The sequence below is a fragment of the Bombina bombina genome, chromosome 2, assembly GCF_027579735.1.
Source record: "Bombina bombina isolate aBomBom1 chromosome 2, aBomBom1.pri, whole genome shotgun sequence".
Taxonomy (NCBI): domain Eukaryota; kingdom Metazoa; phylum Chordata; class Amphibia; order Anura; family Bombinatoridae; genus Bombina; species Bombina bombina.
The window spans coordinates 966118679-966144724 of record NC_069500.1 but is presented as its reverse complement, the minus strand read 5'-3'; the positions used below and the strand labels follow the sequence as shown (position 1 = coordinate 966144724).

Below are 26046 nucleotides of genomic sequence, written 5' to 3'. Positions count from 1 at the left end.
CATGAGCTAGTGACGTATGGGATATACATTCCTACCAGGAGGGGCAAAGTTTCCCAAACCTCAAAATGCCTATAAATACACCCCTCACCACACCCACAATTCAGTTTAACGAATAGCCAAGAAGTGGGGTGATAAGAAAAAAGTGCGAAAGCATATAAAATAAGGAATTGGAATAATTGTGCTTTATACAAAAAAATCATAACCACCACAAAAAAGGGCGGGCCTCATGGACTCTTGCTAATATGAAAGAAATGAATTTATCAGGTAAGTTCTTACATAAATTATGTTTTCTTTCATGTAATTAGCAAGAGTCCATGAGCTAGTGACGTATGGGATAATGATTACCCAAGATGTGGATCTTTCCACACAAGAGTCACTAGAGAGGGAGGGATAAAATAAAGACAGCCAATTCCTGCTGAAAATAATCCACACCCAAAATAAAGATTAATGAAAAACATAAGCAGAAGATTCAAACTGAAACCGCTGCCTGAAGTACTTTTCTACCAAAAACTGCTTCAGAAGAAGAAAATACATCAAAATGGTAGAATTTAGTAAAAGTATGCAAAGAGGACCAAGTTGCTGCTTTGCAAATCTGATCAACCGAAGCTTCATTCCTAAACGCCCAGGAAGTAGAAACTGACCTAGTAGAATGAGCTGTAATCCTCTGAGGCGGAGTTTTACCCGACTCAACATAGGCAAGATGAATTAAAGATTTCAACCAAGATGCCAAAGAAATGGCAGAAGCTTTCTGACCTTTTCTAGAACCGGAAAAGATAACAAAAAGACTAGAAGTCTTTCGGAAAGATTTAGTAGCTTCAACATAATATTTCAAAGCTCTAACAACATCCAAAGAATGCAACGATTTCTCCTTAGAATTCTTAGGATTAGGACATAATGAAGGAACCACAATTTCTCTACTAATGTTGTTGGAATTCACAACTTTATGTAAAAATTCAAAAGAAGTTCGCAATACCGCCTTATCCTGATGAAAAATCAGAAAAGGAGACTCACAAGAAAGAGCAGATAATTCAGAAACTCTTCTGGCAGAAGAGATGGCCAAAAGGAACAAAACTTTCCAAGAAAGTAATTTAATGTCCAATGAATGCATAGGTTCAAATGGAGGAGCTTGAAGAGCCCCCAGAACCAAATTCAAACTCCAAGGAGGAGAAATTGACTTAATGACAGGTTTTATACGAACCAAAGCTTGTACAAAACAATGAATATCAGGAAGAATAGCAATCTTTCTGTGAAAAAGAACAGAAAGAGCAGAGATTTGTCCTTTCAAGGAACTTGCGGACAAACCCTTATCTAAACCATCCTGAAGAAACTGTAATATTCTCGGTATTCTAAAAGAATGCCAAGAAAAATGATGAGAAAGACACCAAGAAATATAAGTCTTCCAGACTCTATAATATATCTCTCTAGATACAGATTTACGAGCCTGTAACATAGTATTAATCACAGAGTCAGAGAAACCTCTTTGACCAAGAATCAAGCGTTCAATCTCCATACCTTTAAATTTAAGGATTTCAGATCCTGATGGAAAAAAGGACCTTGAGACAGAAGGTCTGGTCTTAACGGAAGAGTCCACGGTTGGCAAGAGGCCATCCGGACAAGATCCGCATACCAAAACCTGTGAGGCCATGCCGGAGCTACCAGCAGAACAAACAAGCATTCCTTCAGAATCTTGGAGATTACTCTTGGAAGAAGAACTAGAGGCGGAAAGATATAGGCAGGATGATACTTCCAAGGAAGTGATAATGCATCCACTGCCTCCGCCTGAGGATCCCGGGATCTGGACAGATACCTGGGAAGTTTCTTGTTTAGATGAGACGCCATCAGATCTATTTCTGGAAGTTCCCACTTTTGAACAATCTGAAGAAATACCTCTGGGTGAAGAGACCATTCGCCCGGATGCAACGTTTGGCGACTGAGATAATCCGCTTCCCAATTGTCTATACCTGGGATATGAACCGCAGAGATTAGACAGGAGCTGGATTCCGCCCAAACCAAAATTCGAGATACTTCTTTCATAGCCAGAGGACTGTGAGTCCCTCCTTGATGATTGATGTATGCCACAATTGTGACATTGTCTGTCTGAAAACAAATGAACGATTCTCTCTTCAGAAGAGGCCAAAACTGAAGAGCTCTGAAAATTGCACGGAGTTCCAAAATATTGATCGGTAATCTCACCTCCTGAGATTCCCAAACTCCTTGTGCCGTCAGAGATCCCCACACAGCTCCCCAACTTGTGAGACTTGCATCTGTTGAAATTACAGTCCAGGTCGGAAGCACAAAAGAAGCCCCCTGAATTAAACGATGGTGATCTGTCCACCACGTTAGAGAGTGTCGAACAATCGGTTTTAAAGATATTAATTGAGATATCTTTGTGTAATCCTTGCACCATTGATTCAGCATACAGAGCTGAAGAGGTCACATGTGAAAACGAGCAAAGGGGATCGCGTCCGATGCAGCAGTCATAAGACCTAGAATTTCCATGCATAAGACTACCGAAGGGAATGATTGTGACTGAAGGTTTCGACAAGCTGCAATCAATTTTAGACGTCTCTTGTCTGTTAAAGACAGAGTCATGGACACTGAATCTATCTGGAAACCTAGAAAGGTTACCCTTGTCTGAGGAATCAAAGAACTTTTTGGTAAATTGATCCTCCAACCATGATCTTGAAGAAACAACACAAGTCGGTTCGTATGAGATTCTGCTAAATGTAAAGACTGAGCAAGTACCAAGATATCGTCCAAATAAGGAAATACCACAATACCCTGTTCTCTGATTACAGACAGAAGGGCACCGAGAATCTTTGTAAAAATTCTTGGAGCTGTAGCTAGGCCAAACGGTAGAGCCACAAACTGGTAATGCTTGTCCAGAAAAGAGAATCTCAGGAACTGATAATGATCTGGATGAATCGGAATATGCAGATATGCATCCTGTAAATCTATTGTGGACATATAATTCCCTTGCTGAACAAAAGGCAAGATAGTCCTTACAGTTACCATCTTGAACGTTGGTATCCTTACATAACGATTCAATATTTTTAGATCCAGAACTGGTCTGAAGGAATTCTCCTTCTTTGGTACAATGAAGAGATTTGAATAAAACCCCATCCCCTGTTCCGGAACTGGAACTGGCATAATTACTCCGGCCAACTCTAGATCTGAAACACAATTCAGAAATGCTTGAGCTTTCACTGGATTTACTGGGACACGGGAAAGAAAAAATCTCTTTGCAGGAGGTCTCATCTTGAAACCAATTCTGTACCCTTCTGAAACAATATTCTGAATCCAAAGATTGTGAACAGAATTGATCCAAATTTCTTTGAAAAAACGTAACCTGCCCCCTACCAGCTGAGCTGGAATGAGGGCCGCACCTTCATGTGGACTTAGAAGCAGGCTTTGCCTTTCTAGCAGGCTTGGATTTATTCCAGACTGGAGATGGTTTCCAAACTGAAACTGCTCCTGAGGATGAAGGATCAGGCTTTTGTTCTTTGTTGAAACGAAAGGAACGAAAATGATTATTAGCCCTGTTTTTACCTTTAGAGTTTTTATCCTGTGGTAAAAAAGTTCCTTTCCCACCAGTAACAGTTGAAATAATAGAATCCAACTGAGAACCAAATAATTTGTTACCCTGGAAAGAAATGGAAAGTAGAGTTGATTTAGAAGCCATATCAGCATTCCAAGTCTTAAGCCATAAAGCTCTTCTAGCTAAAATAGCTAGAGACATAAACCTGACATCAACTCTAATAATATCAAAAATGGCATCACAGATAAAATTATTAGCATGCTGAAGAAGAATAATAATATCATGAGAATCATGATCTGCTACTTGTTGCGCTAAAGATTCCAACCAAAAAGTTGAAGCTGCAGCAACATCAGCCAATGATATAGCAGGTCTAAGAAGATTACCTGAACACAGATAAGCTTTTCTTAGAAAGGATTCAATTTTCCTATCTAAAGGATCTTTAAACGAAGTACCATCTGACGTAGGAATGGTAGTACGTTTAGCAAGGGTAGAAATAGCCCCATCAACTTTAGGGATTTTGTCCCAAAATTCTAACCTGTCAGACGGTACAGGATATAATTGCTTAAAACGTTTAGAGGGAGTAAATGAATTACCCAATTTATCCCATTCTTTGGAAATTACTGCAGAAATAGCATTAGGAACAGGAAAAACTTCTGGAATAACCACAGGAGATTTAAATACCTTATCTAAACGTTTAGAATTAGTATCAAGAGGACCAGAATCCTCTATTTCTAAAGCAATTAATACTTCTTTAAGTAAAGAACGAATAAATTCCATTTTAAATAAATATGAAGATTTATCAGCATCAATCTCTGAAACAGAATCCTCTGAACCAGAAGAGTCATCAGAATCAGAATGATGATGTTCATTTAAAAATTCATCTGTAGGGAGAGAAGTTTTAAAAGATTTTTTATGTTTACTAGAAGGAGTAATAACAGACATAGCCTTCTTGATGGATTCAGAAACAAAATCTCTTATGTTATCAGGAACATTCTGCACCTTAGATGTTGAGGGAACTGCAACAGGCAATGGTACATTACTAAAGGAAATATTATCTGCATTAACAAGTTTGTCATGACAATTAATACAAACAACAGCCGGAGGAATAGCTACCAAAAGTTTACAGCAGATACACTTAGCTTTGGTAGATCCAGCACTAGACAGCGATTTTCCTGTAGTATCTTCTGACTCAGATGCAACGTGAGACATCTTGCAATATGTAAGAGAAAAAACAACATATAAAGCAAAACAGATCAAATTCCTTATATGACAGTTTCAGGAATGGGAAAAAATGCCAAAGAACAAGCTTCTAGCAACCAGAAGCAATGAAAAAAGAGACTTAAATAATGTGGAGACAAAAGTGACGCCCATATTTTTTAGCGTCAAATAAGACGCCCACATTATTTGGCGCCTAAATGCTTTTGGCGCCAAAAATTACGCCACATCCGGAACGCCGACATTTTTGGCGCAAAATAATGTCAAAAAATGACGCAACTTCCGGCGACACGTATATATATATATTATATATATATATATAATATATTCTCCTTCCCAACAGGAAGCTGCAAGAGTCCACCCACAGCAAAGCTGCTATATAGCTCCTCCCCTAACTGCCATATTCAGTCATTCGACCGAAAACATGCAGAGAAAGGAAAAACCATAGGGTGCAGTGGTGACTGTAGTTCAAATGAAAAAAATTACCTGCCTTAAAGTGACAGGGCGGGCCGTGGACTGGATACACTACAAGAGAAATAAATTTATCAGGTAAGCATAAATTATGTTTTCTCTTGTTAAGTGTATCCAGTCCACGGATCATCCATTACTTATGGAATACCAATACCAAAGCTAAAGTACACGGATGATGGGAGGGACAAGGCAGGTACTTAAACGGAAGTTACCACTGCCTGTAAAAAACCCTTTCTCCCAAAAATAGCCTCCGAAGAAGCAAGGTATCAAATTTGTTAAATTTGAAAAGTATGAAGCGCAGACCAAGACTCCGTCTTGTAAATCTGTTCAACAGAAGCCACATTTAAAAAAGGCCCAAGTGAAAACCACAGCTCTAGTAGAATGAGCTGTAATCCCTTCAGGAGGCTGCTGTCCAGCAGTCTCATAAGCTAAATGAATTATGCTTTTTAACCAAAAAGGCAGAGAGGCTGCTGAAGTCTTTTGACCTCTCCTCTGTCCAGAATAGACAACAAACAAGGTGAACGTTTGATGAAAACTGTAGTAGCTTGTAAGTAAAACTTTAAAGCACAAACCACGTCCAATATTGTGTAATAGACGTTCCTTCTTTGAGGAAGGATTAGGATACAAGCATGGAACAACTATCTCTTGAGTGATGTACTTGTTAGATACCACCTTAGGAAAAAACCCAGGTTGGTACGCAGGACTACCTTATCCGTACGAAGGACCAGATAAGGAGAATCACATTGTAACACAGATAACTTGGAGACTCTACGAGTCGAGGAATTAGCTACCCAAAAGGAACTTTCCAAGATAAAGATTGATATCTATGGAACAAAAAAGGTTCAAACGGAACTTCTTGAAGAACCTTAAGAATCAGGTTTAAGCTCCATGGCGGAGCAACAGTTTTAAACACAGGCTTGGATCTAACCAAAGCCTGACCAAATGCCTGAACGTCTAGAATACCTGCCAGACGCTTGTGCAAAAAAATAGACAGAGTAAAAATCTGTCCCCTTTTAAGGAATTAGCTGACAACCCTTTTCTCAAAAACATCTTGGAGAAAAGATAATATCCTGGGAATCCAGACTTTACTCCATGAGTAACCCTTGGATTCATAACAATCAGATATTTACACCATATCTATGTTCAATTTTCCTAGAGACAGGCTTTCATGTCTGTATTAAGGTATCAATGACTGACTCGGAGAAGCCATGCTTTGATAACATCAAGCGTTCAGTCTCCAGGCAGTCCATCTCAGATTGATTCTATTTAGATGGTTGAAAGGACCCTGAGGTAGAGGGACCTGTCTCAGAAGCAGAGACCATGATGGAAAGGATGACATGTCCACCAGATCTGCATACCAGGTCCTGCGTGGCTACGCAGGCGCTGTCAAAAACACCAAAGCCCTCTCCTGCTTGGTCTTGACCTCCGGAGGAAATCCCACTCCCCCGGAAGAAAAGTCTGACGACTTAGAAAATCCACCTCCCAGTTCTCAACACCTGGGATATGGATAGCTGATAGACAAGAGTGAGTCTCTGTCCAGTGAATTATTGTAAGACTTCTAACATCGCTAGGGAACTTCTGTTCCCCCTTGATGGCTGATGTAAGCCACAGTCGTGTATATTGTCCGACTGAGTATGATGTACCTCAGAGTTGCTAACTGAGGCCAAGTCTGAAGAGCATGGAATATCACTCCCAGTTCCAGAATATTTATTAGAAGGAGGGTCTCCTCTTAAGTCCACTATCCCTGAGCCTTCAGGGAGTTCCAGACTGCATCCCAACCTAAAAGGCTGGCATCTATTGTAACAATTGTCCCATCTGACCTGTGGAAGGTCATACCCTTGGACAGATGGACCCGACATAGTCACCAGAGAAGAGAATCTCTGGTCTCTTGGTCCAGGTTTAACAGGGGGACAAATCTGTGTAATCCCCGTTCCTCTGACTGAGCATGCATAGTTGCAGCGGTCTGAAATGCTACCATTAAGCCGATTTCATTCATGTACTGAGCCACGGAAGGGCGCGGATGGGATGAAAAAACACGGCAGAAATTTAGAAACTTTGACAACCTGGAACCGTCAGGTAAATTTTCATTTCTACAGAATCTATCAGAGTCCCTAGGAGGGAAACCCTTGAGATTGGGGATAGAGAACTCTTTCCTTGTTCACTTTCCACCCATGTGATCTCAGAAATGCCAGTACTACGTCCGTATGAGACTGGGCAATTTGGATGTTTGACGCCTGTATCAGGATGTCGTCTAAATAAGGGGCCACTTCTATGCCCCGCGGTCTAAGGACCGCCAAAGCGACCCCAGAACCTCCATAAAGATTCTTGGGGCTGTAGATATCCCAAAGGAAAGAGCTACAAACTGGTAATGCCTGTCTAGAAAGGCAAACCTGAAAAACGATGGTGATCTTTATGCATCACAATGTGAGGATAAGCATCCTTCAAATCCATTGTAGTCCTCTATTGACTCTCCTGGATCATAGTTAAGATGGTACGAATAGTTTCCATCTTAAATGACGGAATTCTGAGGAATTTGTTTAAGATCTTTAGATCCAAAATAGGTCTGAAGGTTCCCTTTCCTTGGGAACCACAAACAGATTTGAGTAAAAACTCTGTCCCTGTTCCTCTCTTGGAACTGGATGGATCTCGTACACAATGTAAGAATGCCTCCTTCTTTATCTGGTTTGCAGATAATTGTGAAAGGCGAAATCTCCCCTTTTTTGGGGGGGGAATCTTTGAAATCCAGAAGATATCTCTGGGATATAAATTCCAATGCCTAGGGATCCTGGGCATCTCTTGCCCACGCCTGGGCAAAGAATGAAAGTCTGCCCCCTATAGGATCCGTTACCGGATAGGGGTCCGTTCCTTCATGCTGCCTTAGAGGCAGCAGCAGGCTCCTTGGCCTGCTTATCTTTGTTCCAGGTCCGATTGTCTCCAGACCGCCTTGGACTGAGCAAAAATTCCCTCTTGTTTTGCCTTAGAGGAAGAGGATGCCACACCTGCCCTGAAGTTTTTAAAAGGTACGAAAATTACATTTTTTTTTTTTTTTTTTTGCCCTTGATTTAGACCTATCCTGAGGAAGGGCATGACCTTTTTCTCCAGTGATATAAGCAATAATCTCCTTCAAACCAGGCCCGAATAGGGTCTGCCCCTTGAAGGGAAGTTAAGTAGCTTATTTATTAAAGTCACGACAGCTGACCATGATATAAGCCATAGCGCTCTGCGCGCCAGTATAGTAAAAAACAGAATTCTTAGCCGTTAGTCTAGTCAAATGAACAAGGCATCAGAAAACAAAGGAATTGGCTAGCATAAGCTTGTCAAATATATTCATCCAATGGAGTCGCTTAACTGTAAAGCCTCATCAAGAGACTCAACCCAGAATGCCGCAGCAGCAGTGACAGAAGCAATGTATGCAAGGGGCTGCAGGATAAAACCCTGTTGAATAAACATTTTTTATCCATTGGATCTAAAAAGCACAACTGTCCTCGTCAGAGGTAGTGGTACGCTTAGCTAGAGTAGAAACTCTTCTCTCCACCTTAGGAACTGTCTGCCAGAAGTCCCGTGTGGTGGTAACTATTAGAAAACATTCTTCTAAAAAATAGGAGGGGAAGAGAACGGCACACCTGGTCTATCCCATTCCTTATTAAAAAATTTTTAGTAAACCTCTTTAGGTATTGGAAAAACATCAGTACACACCGGCACTGCATATTATTTATCCAGTCTACACAATTTCTCTGGCCCTGCGATTGTACACATTCATTCAGAGCAGCCAAAGCCTCCCTGAGCAACAAGTGGAGGTTCTCAAGCATACATTTTAAATGTAGAAATATCAGAATCAGGTTAAATCATCTTCCCTGAGTCAAAAAAAATCACCCACAGACTAAGCATATTGTGAGGTAGTATCATACATGGTTCTTAAAGCGTCTGTATGCTCTGTATCTACCCCCAGAGCTAACTGCTTTCCTTTAATTTCAGGTAGTCTGACTAATACTGCTGCCAGAATATTATTCACCACCTTTGCCATGTCTTGTAAAATAAACGCTATGGGCGCCCTTGATGTACTTGGCGCCATTTGAGCGTGAGTCCCTGAAGCGGGAGTCGAAGGGTCTGACACGTGGGGAGAGTTAGTCGGCATAACTTTCCCCTCAACAGAATCCCCTGGTAAAAGAAACGCTATGGGTGCCCTTGATGTACTTGGCGCCATTTGAGCGTGAGTCCCTAAAGCGGGAGTCAAAAGGTCTGACACGTGGGGAGAGTTAGTCGGCATAACTACCCCCACGACAGAATCCTCTGGTGATAATGTTTTTAAAGACAAAAAATGATCTTTATTGTTTAACATGAAATCAGTACATCTGGTACACATTCTAAGATGGGGTTCCACCATGGCTTTAAAACATAATGAACACAGAGCTTCCTCTATGTCAGACATGTTAGAACAGACTAATAATGAGACTAGTAAGCTTGGAAAACACTTTAAATCAAGTTAACAAGCAAATATATAAAACGTTACTGTGCCCTTAAGAGAAACAAATTTTGTCAAAATTTGAAAAACAGTGAAAAAAAGGCAGTAAAACAAACGAAATTTTTACAGTACATGTAATAAGGTAACAGAGCATTGCACCCACTTGCAAATGGATGATTAACCCCTTAATGCAAAAAACAGATCAAAAAAAAAAAGACATAGACGTTTTTAAAAACAGACACAACAAACTGCCACAGCCAACAGTGGGAAGCTTCAGTTAACTGTTTCTATGCAAAATTTAAGCCAGCCATGTGGAAAAAACTTAGGCCCCAATAAGTTTTATCACCAAACATATGTTAAAAAACGATTAAACATGCCAGCAAACGTTTTAAAACACATTTTTACAAGAGTATGTATCTCTATTAATAAGCCTGATACCAGTCGCTATCGCTGCATTTAAGGCTTTACTTACATTACTTCGGTATCAGCAGTATTTTCTTAGTCAATTCCATTCCTAGAAAAATATTTTACTGCACATACCTTATCTGCAGGAAAACCTGCACGCCATTCCCCCTCTGAAGTACCTCACTCCTCAGAATGTGTGAGAACAGCAAATGGATCTTAGTTACGTCTGCTAAGATCATAGAAAAATGCAGGCAGATTCTTCTTCCAAATACTGCCTGAGATAAACAGCACACTCCGGTGCCATTTAAAAATAACAAACTTTTGATTGAAGAATAAACTAAGTAATGGATGATCCGTGGACTGGATACACTTAACAAGAGAAATAAATTTATCAGGTAAGCATAAATTATGTTTTTGCGCCAAAAAAGTCTGCTCCAAGAATGACGCAATAAAATTAAGCATAATCCCAAATATGAAACTGACTGTCTGAAAAATAAGGAAAGGTGAACATTCTGAGTCAAGGCAAATAAATGTTTGAATACATATATTTAGAACTTTATAAACAAAGTGCCCAACCATAGCTTAGAGTGTCACAGAAAATAAGATTTACTTACCCCAGGACACTCATCTACATGTTTGTAGAAAGCCAAACCAGTACTGAAACGAGAATCAGTAGAGGTAATGGTATATATGAGTATATCGTCGATCTGAAAAGGGAGGTAAGAGATGAATCTCTACGACCGATAACAGAGAACCTATGAAATAGACCCCGTAGAAGGAGATCACTGCATTCAAATAGGCAATACTCTCCTCACATCCCTCTGACATTCACTGCACGCTGAGAGGAAAACCGGGCTCCAACTTGCTGCGGAGCGCATATCAACGTAGAATCTAGCACAAACTTACTTCACCACCTCCATCGGAGGCAAAGTTTGTAAAAAACTGAATTGTGGGTATGGTGAGGGGTGTATTTATAGGCATTTTGAGGTTTGGGAAACTTTGCCCCTCCTGGTAGGAATGTATATCCCATACGTCACTAGCTCATGGACTCTTGCTAATTACATGAAAGAAATATATATACACACAATGGTGCTACCAGGAAGTAGGTGTATATCAGCTGGACTGCTTGATTTTAAATAAGGTTGAGTTTTGACATGAAAGGTTCTGTTTATTTTTAAATAAGGGCCTTAGTTTTAAATTTATCAGTTGTGCACTTCCTGAGCAACGTCTCATACAGGGCAAAAAGTCATAATCCAGTATCTTAAAGGGACAGTATACACTCATTTTCCTATAACTGCATGTAATAGACACTACTATAAAGAATAAGATGCACAGATACTGATATAAAAATCCAGTATAAAACTGTTTAAAAACTTATTTAGAAGCTCTCAGTTTAGCTCTGTTGAAAAGGTAGCTGGAAAGCCCACTGCAAGTGGGAAATAAGACACTCCCCCCTCCCCCTTCTTTTGCATAGGAAAAGACCCTTTATACAAACAGGAGCAAGCTGGATTAGGTAGCTGACGGTATTCTCATAAAAATTTGGGGCTTGGTTAGGAGTCTAAGGCCCCAATTTATCAAAGGTCTTGCGGACCTGATCCAACACTGCGGATCAGGTTCGCAAGACCTCGCTAAATGCGGAAAGCAATACGCCGGCCAATCGGCCACCAGCAGGGAGGTGTCAATCAACCCGATCGTATTTGATCGGGTTGATTTCCGGCGATTCCTGTCCACCTGCTCAGGGTTATGGAGCAGCGTTCTTTAGACCGCTGCTTCATAAGTTGTGTTTCTGGCGAGTCTGAAGACTCGCCAGAAACACGGCCCTTCAAGCTCCGTATGGAGCTTGATAAATGGGCCTGCAAAAATCAGAGCAATGTTATTTAAAAATAAGCAAAACTATACATTTAAAAAAAAACAAAAAACTTTATGGGCTATATAAATAGATCATCTACAAAACATTTATGCAAATAAAAATTAGTGTATAATGTCCCTTTAATAAAGTAGCCTTAGTAAGAATAGTCATCATTTAAATCATGCATTTCATGATTTTAAATATATTTTAGTACATTACAGATTCATACATAAATATATATATATATATATGCTGTTTACCAGAACTGTGACATATTTGACTGCATCTTTATTCATTATGGGATCAATCCTGATCATTAAAGTCACATCCACATGATCTGTGATAACTGTTGTTTTAACATCAATATGCAAGAAATTTTTTAAAGATAATAAAGGCGTGTATGCTGAAGCAGACATCTGTGCTTTTGCTTGTTGGTTCTTATCCAAGTTTTTGTCATCAGTGCTGACCTTCAAAACAATAGCAAACATGGTAAGTAATAGCATTTGTCAATTTCTCCCCATCTAATTGCAACTCATATAGGGCACAATTCTTTATTACTAATAAATCTGTCAATGACAAAAAAAAATGTTTTATTTACAAGACACACTTAACATTTCTGAATGTTAAATTCTATTTTTGTTAATAAAGATCTCTTACTGCATATTCCACCTCTGCTTTACGATAAATTTGAGGATTTAATTATTTTTCACAAAAAAAAAGCAACACCAGAACAATTGGTCATGGTCTCAAGTGTAAAGGTAGCAGGTTCAGGAGTAATTTATTGAAGTGCTTATTCACAGGAAGGGTGGTTGATTTATAGAATAAACTTTGTGGGGGAATTTAAGAATACCTGGGATAAGCATAACACTGTCCTACAAACTAAATAAGTTTATACTTTCTAGGAAATATGGGTAGACGTGTTGGGTTCATAATTTGCTGTCAAAATCTATTAGTCTATGTACATAATGGCCAGTATTTTAATCCATGCATACACCCTTTCCATTTGTTTTGCAGATGAACACTTTCCAATCCATTTGTCAGCCCAATGATAAAATAAATAACCACCCCATGATTATTCGAAAAAATATTCAGAAAACACATTTTCATTTACATCAGACTTATTGAAAACATATTTTGTCTGCACTGAGTGGCATTTTATTACTTTTGGAGCTGCTTTATTTTTTTTAACTTCTTATCCATGCTCAGCTCACATTTCAATATACTGTATATATATTTTAAATCACACTTTTAAACTATTACATTTGTACACAAATTAAATTCAATCATCTAGATAAGTGATGGCCAAAATCCTAGCACACAGGGGCCACAGATCAATAATATAGAAGCTGTAAGGGTAGGCTGACCATATTGCCGCTTTAAAAAGGGACACATATGAAAAATACATATGTCAGGGCTGTTTAAAGAAATGCTTTGAATAATGTTCTGTTATAAGAACCCTGACATATGTATTTTTCATATGTGTCCCTTTTTAAAGCGGCAATATAGTCAGCCTATGTAAGGGCCACATATAAATTTATGGCTATTAAACAAACAAATAATATATAATTATATAGCTAGGGTTTCAGGGCACTTAGTCTGTTGTTCTTCCCTCTAGATCCTAGTTTCTCAACCTGTGGTACGTGTAACCCTGAGAGTACTTGGGGCATTGGCAAGGGGTACTCCAGGGATTGGCCTTCATTATTTTTTCCTGATGTAGCTATTGTAAACATGACATATCAAAGGAAGCTGTGTTTCTCATTTCTACCCTCAAGGATTTCTAACAGGGCAGAGTGTATTTCCCTGCCTAGGTTGAACCACTGCTCAATCACTGATTCACCTCAAATTATGCCACTTTAAAGATCATAATAGTTAGGCCAAATCTAGAATACTGTGTCCAATTCTGGAGACCATATCTTCAGAAATATATAAATAGACTAGAAGCTGTGCAAAAGAGGGCAACTAAAATGGCACACAGTCTAAAATATAAAACATACAAAGAAAGACTCTATGAGCTAAATATGTATAGTTTAGAGGAGAGAAGGAAAAGAGGTGACATGATAGAAACCTTCAAATATATGAAGGGACTTAATAAAGTGGAAGCTGAAAGCATTTTCCACAAAAAAAAAACAAATTCCAAAATAAGGGATCACAATCTTAAACTTTCATGATGCATTCAGGGAATGCAATTTTAAACAACTTTATAAATTCACTTTTTTCATCAAATTTGCTTTGTTCTCTTGGTATTCTTTGTTGAAAGCTAAACCTAGGTAGGCTCATATGCTAATTTCTAAGCCCTTGAAGGCCCTACATATTTTAATGCATTTGGCAGTTTTTCACAGCTAGGGGGCGTTAGTTTGTTTGTGCCATACAGATAACATTGTGACCATGCCCATAGAGTTAGAAATGAGACGGCACTAATTGGCTAAATGCAAGTCTGTCAAAAGAACTGAAATAAGGGGCCGGTCTGCAGAGGCTTAGATACAAGGTAATCACAGAGGTAAAAAGTATAATAATATAACCATGTTGGTTAGAGGGTAGCAGATTCAGGAGAACTGTAAGGAAGCATATTTTTATAGAAAGGGTGGTGGATTCATGGAATAAGCTTCCAATTGAGGTGGTAAACACAGATACTGTAAAAGAATTTAAAAATGCCTGAGTCATGCATAAGGCTATCCTAAGAAATCAGTAACATGTAATATGGGTAGACTTGATGGGCCTTTTTGTTTCTTATCTACCGTAAATCATTATGTTTCTAATTGGTAAAATCTTAGATTCTGGCTTGTTAGTGACATATGAGGGCTGGAAATGAGCTTCACTAATATGAACACAGAAAATTGATTACTGTGACCAAGTGTCACAGAGACGAATGGCAGTTAAATGTGCCACTGTGAAATAGGTAAAGTGCATCATACTGAAATGTGCCACAGTAAAACGAGACAGATAATCTGCGTATGAAATGGTTATAAAAATATAAAGATGGTACCATAAATATTACTTTCCTCATCATTCAGAAAATAGTTTATTTTCCACTTTTGTAATGTAAGAAGCTCAGTAATTGCATATAATGGACTATATATCTGTGTTTTATGTAATATTGCCAAATATTAAATCCTGAAAAACATAAAACAAATATTAGATTCCTATATATTTAATTCACTAATGTAGCTGATACAAGCTTTTTGAAATCAAGTGATACACATGATCTCCATTTTTGGTCATATAAAAGATCAATAATATTTGTGCTACAATTGGGTTACATAGAAATCAAATGAAAGCCTACAGGGGGACTTGCTACAAAAAGGTTGAGAAACACTGCTCTAGATGACTAGAGCTGTGGAAACCCCAAAGCACACGTTTTTAGTTACCCTTTTGCTTAGGACCACAACTACTATAGCACACGTTGTTAGTTCTGCTCTTCCTAAAAGGCTGCAAAAATTTGTGCCAAAGGTCGCATGTAGCCGTCAGGCCGCCAGTTGGCCAACCCTGATCTAGATGTTAATTTATGATTGCAAGAAAGTGTTTGCAGGTTAAAAAATGTTAATTATAAACTTACATAAATGGTATTAAATTAATAATTGTTTTTACATATCCTCCTTCAAAGCCTGCTTAAAAAAATAGTTTGAATTGATCAAGCTAAATAAAGCAATATAGATAATAACGACATCATGTGTATGAATGATTTTTTTAAACCTAACCAATAATTTTAATTCAGGATATTTGTACAATTAATGATAATTTTATATATTTTCTAAAACATCTAAATAACTGAAAATCATAATTTAATATTGTGCCCTTAGTATAAATGTTTAAGATTAAAAGTGTGATATAAAGTATATTCTTATTAAAAAAAAAATTATAATCCGAGAAACATTTTTTTTTTATTAAAATATGAACTGAGCATGTGCAAGAGGTCAAGGCAGTTGTATTAGATCCATAGTATTGATGAAGTTTTGGTACAGAAAACTCTAGAAAACCTGACAATAATAAAAATAATAATACACTTGAATAGACTCCTTTGACTTGACATTTCAATCTCATACATATTTATCATTAAAGACATCAGACATATTTAATTATTTCTCTCCACGTGTGCAGAACAGAATAATGGACAAACTTACCCCTATAGCTAGCTGGCTATCACTGATATCTGGGTTAATGTTTAAGAATGCCAGTCCTTCTGGAGAAGTGCTGCCACTGACACCAGAGTTTTTACAAGTTGTACAAATAACCTTGATTTGTGCTGCTGGCGTCTTGTCAGGATTGGTGACATAGACCTATATGGACAGAAATATTTTTTGTTTACCTTATGAAATAATTGAAAATTAAGAGGGACATTTGGCTCAGAAAACAAACCCATAAATTAAATAATTAAATTGAATATACCAAAATTGTGCTGTAAAATATCTCTAACAATTTTGCTTGATCTACAGTAAGCTACCTAGAAAGGCTGCAATTAAATTTATGTAAACTAAGTATGGCGCACATTTGCTGACCTGGCTGTATTCTACACAGAGGTTGCTTAGAGAAGTGCACAATCCTATGTCGATCTTTTACAACACAGTGTTAAAATGCATATGTATAAAAACATGCTTTTAATATCTCTGTTAAAAGCAGTATGAGCAACATTTTGGGGCTTACGCCGCCTCCTCAGACTCAATAACTATAGGATCAGATCTCTGGTTAATGAAAAAAACATAATTTATGTAAGAACTTACCTGATAAATTCATTTCTTTCATATTGGCAAGAGTCCATGAGCTAGTGACATATGGGATATGCAATCCTACCAGGAGGGGCAAAGTTTCCCAAACCTCAAAATGCCTATAAATACACCCCTCACCACACCCACAATTCAGTTTAACGATTAGCCAAGCAGTGGGGTGATAAAGAAAGGAGTAGAAAGCATCAACAAAGGAAATTTGGAAATAATTGTGCTTTATACAAAAAATCATAACCACCATAAAAAGGGTGGGCCTCATGGACTCTTGCCAATATGAAAGAAATGAATTTATCAGGTAAGTTCTTACATAAATTATGTTTTCTTTCATGTAATTGGCAAGAGCCCATGAGCTAGTGACATATGGGATATCAATACCCAAGATGTGGAGTCTTCCACTCAAGAGTCACTAGAGAGGGAGGGAATAAAACAAAAACAGCCATATTCCGCTGAGAAAATAATCCACAACCCAAAAAACATAATTTATGTAAGAACTTACCTGATAAATTCATTTCTTTCATATTAGCAAGAGTCCATGAGCTAGTGACGTATGGGATATACATTCCTACCAGGAGGGGCAAAGTTTCCCAAACCTCAAAATGCCTATAAATACACCCCTCACCACACCCACAATTCAGTTTAACGAATAGCCAAGAAGTGGGGTGATAAAAAAGTGCGAAAGCATATAAAATAAGGAATTGGAATAATTGTGCTTTATACAAAAATCATAACCACCACAAAAAAAGGGCGGGCCTCATGGACTCTTGCTAATATGAAAGAAATGAATTTATCAGGTAAGTTCTTACATAAATTATGTTTTCTTTCATGTAATTAGCAAGAGTCCATGAGCTAGTGACGTATGGGATAATGATTACCCAAGATGTGGATCTTTCCACGCAAGAGTCACTAGAGAGGGAGGGATAAAATAAAGACCTAAAATAATCCACACCCAAAATAAAGTTTAATGAAAAACATAAGCAGAAGATTCAAACTGAAACCGCTGCCTGAAGTACTTTTCTACCAAAAACTGCTTCAGAAGAAGAAAATACATCAAAATGGTAGAATTTAGTAAAAGTATGCAAAGAGGACCAAGTTGCTGCTTTGCAAATCTGATCAATCGAAGCTTCATTCCTAAACGCCCAGGAAGTAGAAACTGACCTAGTAGAATGAGCTGTAATCCTCTGAGGCGGAGTTTTACCCGACTCAACATAGGCAAGATGAATTAAAGATTTCAACCAAGATGCCAAAGAAATGGCAGAAGCTTTCTGGCCTTTTCTAGAACCGGAAAAGATAACAAATAAACTAGAAGTCTTTCGGAAAGACTTAGTAGCTTCAACATAATATTTCAAAGCTCTAACAACATCCAAAGAATGCAACGATTTCTCCTTAGAATTCTTAGGATTAGGACATAATGAAGGAACCACAATTTCTCTACTAATGTTGTTGGAATTCACAACTTTAGGTAAAAATTCAAAAGAAGTTCGCAACACCGCCTTATCCTGATGAAAAATCAGAAAAGGAGACTCACAAGAAAGAGCAGATAATTCAGAAACTCTTCTGGCAGAAGAGATTGCCAAAAGGAACAAAACTTTCCAAGAAAGTAATTTAATGTCCAATGAATGCATAGGTTCAAACGGAGGAGCTTGAAGAGCCCCCAGAACCAAATTCAAACTCCAAGGAGGAGAAATTGACTTAATGACAGGTTTTATACGAACCAAAGCTTGTACAAAACAATGAATATCAGGAAGAATAGCAATCTTTCTGTGAAAAAGAACAGAAAGAGCAGAGATTTGTCCTTTCAAGGAACTTGCGGACAAACCCTTATCTAAACCATCCTGAAGAAACTGTAAAATTCTCAGTATTCTAAAAGAATGCCAAGAAAAATGATGAGAAAGACACCAAGAAATATAAGTCTTCCAGACTCTATAATATATCTCTCTAGATACAGATTTACGAGCCTGTAACATAGTATTAATCACAGAGTCAGAGAAACCTCTTTGACCAAGAATCAAGCGTTCAATCTCCATACCTTTAAATTTAAGGATTTCAGATCCTGATGGAAAAAAGGACCTTGCGACAGAAGGTCTGGTCTTAACGGAAGAGTCCACGGTTGGCAAGAGGCCATCCGGATAAGATCCGCATACCAAAACCTGTGAGGCCATGCCGGAGCTACCAGCAGAACAAACGAGCATTCCTTCAGAATTTTGGAGATTACTCTTGAAAGAAGAACTAGAGGCGGAAAGATATAGGCAGGATGATACTTCCAAGGAAGTGATAATGCATCCACTGCCTCCGCCTGAGGATCCCGGGATCTGGACAGATACCTGGGAAGTTTCTTGTTCAGATGAGACGCCATCAGATCTATTTCTGGAAGTTCCCACATTTGAACAATCTGAAGAAATACCTCTGGGTGAAGAGACCATTCGCCCGGATGCAACGTTTGGCGACTGAGATAATCCGCTTCCCAATTGTCTATACCTGGGATATGAACCGCAGAGATTAGACAGGAGCTGGATTCCGCCCAAACCAAAATTCGAGATACTTCTTTCATAGCCAGAGGACTGTGAGTCCCTCCTTGATGATTGATGTATGCCACAGTTGTGACATTGTCTGTCTGAAAACAAATGAACGAGTTCCAAAATATTGATCGGTAATCTCACCTCCTGAGATTCCCAAACTCCTTGTGCCATCAGAGATCCCCACACAGCTCCCCAACCTGTGAGACTTGCATCTGTTGAAATTACAGTCCAGGTCGGAAGCACAAAAGAAGCCCCCTGAATTAAACGATGGTGATCTGTCCACCACGTTAGAGAGTGTCGTACAATCGGTTTTAAAGATATTAATTGAGATATCTTTGTGTAATCCTTGCACCATTGATTCAGCATACAGAGCTGAAGAGGTCGCATGTGAAAACGAGCAAAGGGCATCGCGTCCGATGCAGCAGTCATAAGACCTAGAATTTCCATGCATAAGGCTACCGAAGGGAATGATTGTGACTGAAGGTTTCGACAAGCTGAAATCAATTTTAGACGTCTCTTGTCTGTTAAAGACAGAGTCATGGACACTGAATCTATCTGGAAACCCAAAAAGGTTACCCTTGTCTGAGGAATCAATGAACTTTTTGGTAAATTGATCCTCCAACCATGATCTTGAAGAAACAACACAAGTCGATTCGTATGAAATTCTGCTAAATGTAAAGACTGAGCAAGTACCAAGATATCGTCCAAATAAGGAAATACCACAATACCCTGTTCTCTGATTACAGACAGAAGGGCACCGAGATCCTTTGTAAAAATTATTGGAGCTGTAGCTAGGCCAAACGGCAGAGCCACAAACTGGTAATGCTTGTCCAGAAAAGAGAATCTCAGGAACTGATAATAATCTGGATGAATCGGAATATGCAGATATGCATCCTGTAAATCTATTGTGGACATATAATGCCCTTGCTGAACAAAAGGCAAGATAGTCCTCACAGTTACCATTTTGAACGTTGGTATCCTTACATAACGATTCAATATTTTTAGATCCAGAACTGGTCTGAAGGAATTCTCCTTCTTTGGTACAATGAAGAGATTTGAATAAAACCCCATCCCCTGTTCCGGAACTGGAACTGGCATAATTACTCCAGCCAACTCTAGATCTGAAACACAATTCAGAAATGCTTGAGCTTTCACTGGATTTACTGGGACACGGGAAAGAAAAAATCTCTTTGCAGGAGGTCTCACCTTGAAACCAATTCTGTACCCTTCTGAAACAATGTTCTGAATCCAAAGATTGTGAACAGAATTGATCCAAATTTCTTTGAAAAAACTTAACCTGCCCCCTACCAGCTGAGCTGGAATGAGGGCCGCACCTTCATGTGGACTTAGAAGCAGGCTTTGCCTTTCTAGAAGGCTTGGATTTATTCCAGACTGGAGATGGTTTCCAAACTGAAACTGCTCCTGAGGATGAAGGATCAGGCTTTTGTTCTTTGTTGAAACGAAAGGAACGAAAACGATTATTAGCCCTGTTTTTACCCTTAGATTTTTTATCTTGTGGTAAAAAAGTTCCTTTCCCACCAGTAACAGTTGAGATAATAGAATCCAACTGAGAACCAAATAATTTGTTACCCTGGAAAGAAATGGAAAGTAGAGTTGATTTAGAAGCCATATCAGCATTCCAAGTCTTAAGCCATAAAGCTCTTCTAGCTAAAATAGCTAGAGACATAAACCTGACATCAACTCTGATAATATCAAAAATGGCATCACAGATAAAATTATTAGCATGCTGAAGAAGAATAATAATATTATGAGAATCATGATCTGTTATTGTTGCGCTAAAGTTTCCAACCAAAAAGTTGAAGCTGCAGCAACATCAGCCAATGATATAGCAGGTCTAAGAAGATTACCTGAACACAGATAAGCTTTTCTTAGAAAGGATTCAATTTTCCTATCTAAAGGATCCTTAAACGAAGTACCATCTGACGTAGGAATAGTAGTACGTTTAGCAAGGGTAGAAATAGCCCCATCAACTCTAGGGATTTTGTCCCAAAACTCTAATCTGTCAGACGGCACAGGATATAATTGCTTAAAACGTTTAGAAGGAGTAAATGAATTACCCAATTTATCCCATTCTCTGGAAATTACTTCAGAAATAGCATTAGGAACAGGAAAAACTTCTGGAATAACCACAGGAGATTTAAATACCTTATCTAAACGTTTAGAATTAGTATCAAGAGGACCAGAATCCTCTATTTCTAAAGCAATTAGTACTTCTTTAAGTAAAGAACGAATAAATTCCATTTTAAATAAATATGAAGATTTATCAGCATCAATCTCTGAGACAGAATCCTCTGAACCAGAAGAGTCATCAGAATCAGAATGATGATGTTCATTTAAAAATTCATCTGTAGAGAGAGAAGTTTTAAAAGATTTTTTATGTTTACTAGAAGGAGAAATAACAGACATAGCCTTCTTGATGGATTCAGAAACAAAATCTCTTATGTTATCAGGAACATTCTGCACCTTAGATGTTGAAGGAACTGCAACAGGCAATGGTACATTACTAAAGGAAATATTATCTGCATTAACAAGTTTGTCATGACAATTAATACAAACAACAGCCGGAGGAATAGCTACCAAAAGTTTACAGCAGATACACTTAGCTTTGGTAGTTCCAGCACTAGACAGCGATTTTCCTGAAGTATCTTCTGACTCAGATGCAACGTGAGACATCTTGCAATATGTAAGAGAAAAAGCAACATATAAAGCAAAATTGATCAAATTCCTTAAATGACAGTTTCAGGAATGGGAAAAAATGGCAGTGAACAAGCTTCTAGTAACCAGAAGCAAAGAAAAAATTAGACTGAAATAATGTGGAGACAAAAGCGACGCCCATATTTTTTAGCGCCAAATAAGACGCCCACATTATTTGGCGCCTAAATGCTTTTTGGCGCCAAAAATGACGCCACATCCGGAACGCCGACATTTTTGGCGCAAAAGGACGTAAAAAATGACGCAACTTCCGGCGACACGTATGACACCGGAAACAGAAAAGATTTTTTGCGCCAAAAAAGTCCGCGCCAAGAATGACGCAATAAAATGAAGCATTTTCAGCCCCCGCGAGCCTAACAGCCCACAGGGAAAAAAGAGTCAAATTTTTAAGGTAAGAAAAAATGATTGATTCAAATGCATTATCCCAAATATGAAACTGACTGTCTGAAAATAAGGAATGTTGAACATTCTGAGTCAAGGCAAATAAATGTTTGAATACATATATTTAGAACTTTATAAACAAAGTGCCCAACCATAGCTTAGAGTGTCACAGAAAATAAGATTTACTTACCCCAGGACACTCATCTACATGTTTGTAGAAAGCCAAACCAGTACTGAAACGAGAATCAGCAGAGGTAATGGTATATAAATAAGAGTATATTGTCGATCTGAAAAGGGAGGTAAGAGATGAATCTCTACGACCGATAACAGAGAACCTATGAAATAGACCCCGTAGAAGGAGATCACTGCATTCAAAATAGGCAATACTCTCCTCACATCCCTCTGACATTCACTGCACGCTGAGAGGAAAACCGGGCTCCAACTTGCTGCGGAGCGCATATCAACGTAGAATCTAGCACAAACTTACTTCACCACCTCCATAGGAGGCAAAGTTTGTAAAACTGAATTGTGGGTGTGGTGAGGGGTGTATTTATAGGCATTTTGAGGTTTGGGAAACTTTGCCCCTCCTGGTAGGAATGTATATCCCATACGTCACTAGCTCATGGACTCTTGCTAATTACATGAAAGAAATAAGTTTATTTTCACTTTGAAAGAAAAAAACTTAAATCAAAAAGAAGAAGAATCAAACTGAAACAGCTGCCTGAAGAACTTTTCTACCAAAAACTGCTTCCGAAGAAGCAAATACATCAAAATGGTAGAATTTAGAAAATGTATGCAAAGAGGACCAAGTGGTTGCTTTGCAAATCTGATCGACTGAAGCTTCATTCTTAAAAGCCCATGAAGTGGAGACTAATCTAGTAGAATGAGCTGTAATTCTCTGAGGCGGGGTTTGACCCGACTCCAAATAAGCTTTGTGACAGACCCTTCTGTCAGGACTGAAGGAGTTAATTGTGTTTAGCTAAGAAACTAATTTCTAAAGACAGGTTTTCTGGCCTCAGCTATTGTGTGCTATAATTACATTTAAGTAATAAACAGGCCATTGTTTAATCACCCTCAGAGAGCAGACGCTAGGTGATAAGACAAGCCAAATGTGTTTAAGTTGTTATCTGCCTAAGTAAAGTATTTAAGTAATGTAATTCTACTGTTTCATAAAAGGGCGTCTTCCCCTTTTTATCTAAATGTACAAGAGTCTTTCAACCCCCCCATCTGGGGTCAAACCTGTATAAATACTAGGCATCTAGCCTTTAATAAATGTCATTCTGTTTTAAACCTGAAACTGGCTGGGTTGTGAATTGCTGATTCCCTATGCAGGACATTGTTCATCTGGTATTAACCCTTGGTACACTGTTGGTACCGTAACATTGGTGGCAAGCGACGGAATGAACCTTATCGCCCAGAAGAGCAACTACACAAGCCAGTAACCTCAGGAAGAGGGGGATTATTACAATACTGACTAAGATGGAAAGAGTACCAGGGACAGAAGGAACCAATGGGCCCAGCATATCAGACAGAACCCCTAAAGAAGCAAGCTTTGATCGGGCGGTTAAAATAAGACTGGCATATTATGGCCCCAACCCATCTGCGGAAATTATCGACCGGGTCATAGCAGCTGTGGAGGCCAACCTACTTCGCCAAAGCAGCGCTGCAGCAGCCCAAGTGGAAAAGAGAAAAGTACATTTTGCAGCTTTTAAAAACTTCCTGGAAACAGAAGGAGAGATTGATGGGTTCCTTGCGGATTTTGAGAGGCAATGTGCACTACACAAGGTACCCGCAGAGGACTGGGTCACGATATTATCCGGAAAATTATCCGGCCGGGCCAGTGAGGCTTTTCGGGCCATTCCAGATGAGGAGGTTGGGGATTATAATACTGTGAAAGAGGCTCTGCTCTCCAGGTATGCGGTTACACCGGAGGCATACCGGAGGCGGTTCAGAGACACTGTTAAATTAGCTGGTGATTCCTACGTTGAGTGGGCATGTAAGGTGCACCGCACAGCGGCTCACTGGATAGCGGGGTGCCAAGCCGTATCTGGGGAAGAGGTGCTGCAGCTATTCCTGTTGGAACATTGCTTTGACAAGTTATCAGCAGGAGTTAGAGAGTGGGTTTGGGACCGTAAACCCTCCACCCTGCATGAAGCTGCTCACCTGGCAGATGAGTATATGGATGCCCGCAAACTGGACACTGCTACCACTAAGCCCCCTGCTAGAGTGGAGTACAGATCCCCAGTCACCCCAGCAGCTGCCAGTTACCAACCCCCGGCGCACCGCTATACCACACGTCCTCCGGCCACGAACTACCCTCAGAGAGCCCGGTTCAATTCACGGGGCTACTCACAGCCTATTTGGTGCTTTGGATGTAAGCAACTAGGGCACAAAAGACCAGAGTGTCCCCTAAATGCAGCGAACCAAGCACAGTCCTGGAGAAGACCCGTTGGCGGAATCCCACGTAACTCTCAGCCTGCGGCCCGCTACATAGAGGCGCAAGAATGCTGGAGCATCCTACATAAGGCAGACCTTGTGCAAGCTGCCCACCGGAATAACCGGCAACTGGTTAAAGTGAATGGGAAGAAGGTCAGTGGTCTACGGGATACTGGTGCTACCATGACCTTGCTTCAAAAGAACTTGGTGTCTGAGAAACAGTACACTGGAGACACTGTGGCTGTGAGGGTAGCAGGGGGCGATGTGTTCAGCCTACCTGTTGCCAGGGTACATTTGGATTGGGGAGTGGGCGCTAGACCTGTGAATGTGGGGGTCAAGAAGGACTTACCTGCTGATGTTCTTCTTGGAAATGACTTGGCTCCCCTTGTTTCTGCCTATGCTCCCATGGGTCCCGCTGATGTTAACCCTGTGACTACCCGTGCTCAGATCCGTGCAGCAGAGACTGACCCCCCTGCTGCTAAGCCCCAGGACGCTGAGCTCAGTAAATCTCTATCCGCTATTGATACGTGGAAGTCCCGTTACAATGCGCTGATGAAGGAGAAGAGGAGCGCAGAGGAAAAAGCACGTTTAGAACGTGAATCTCTGCTAGACAAGCTGCACCGACAGACTGCAGAAAACACCAGCTTGAGAGTGGGACATGAAACATTAAAGACAAACTTAGCGACACTTGAGGAGAAGCTGACGCTGGCTCATAGTGAGGTGCTGCAACTCAAGGGCACCCTATGTCAGTATGAAGGGATTGTGGATACCTATAAAGAGCAGGTACAGAAAACTCGTAAAGAAGCTGATGGGATTTTGAAGGACTGTTTAGCCCTAGTCTGGGCACTGAGGAAGTTGAACCCTTCTTTGTATGGACAGGAATTCTCTCTCATAACGGGAATACAGATGGATTGTCCTGGCAAACTGACATGCCTACCACCTCCTAGTCCGGTCATCCCCAGGTTGACCCGCCAAAGGGTCAAGCCGGGTCTGCCGGAGTGTTCCACAAGGGGGGAGATATGTGACAGACCCTTCTGTCAGGACTGAAGGAGTTAATTGTGTTTAGCTAAGAAACTAATTTCTAAAGACAGGTTTTCTGGCCTCAGCTATTGTGTGCTATAATTACATTTAAGTAATAAACAGGCCATTGTTTAATCACCCTCAGAGAGCAGACGCTAGGTGATAAGACAAGCCAAATGTGTTTAAGTTGTTATCTGCCTAAGTAAAGTATTTAAGTAATGTAATTCTACTGTTTCATAAAAGGGCGTCTTCCCCTTTTTATCTAAATGTACAAGAGTCTTTCAACCCCCCCATCTGGGGTC

At 39.5% G+C, this 26046-nt stretch overlaps 1 protein-coding gene across 1 annotated transcript in view; it reads right to left on the bottom strand.

The window, feature by feature from the left end:
- Nucleotides 1–26046, bottom strand: part of LOC128647389 (complement C3) — a 572326-nt gene that overhangs the window by 414601 nt on the left and 131679 nt on the right. The window contains exons 10-11 of the mRNA XM_053700176.1: nucleotides 16059–16214; nucleotides 12201–12407 (exon numbers count right to left, since the gene is read on the bottom strand). Coding sequence (XP_053556151.1) covers nucleotides 12201–12407; nucleotides 16059–16214 — 363 coding nt within the window. The remainder of the gene's footprint in view (nucleotides 1–12200; nucleotides 12408–16058; nucleotides 16215–26046) is intronic.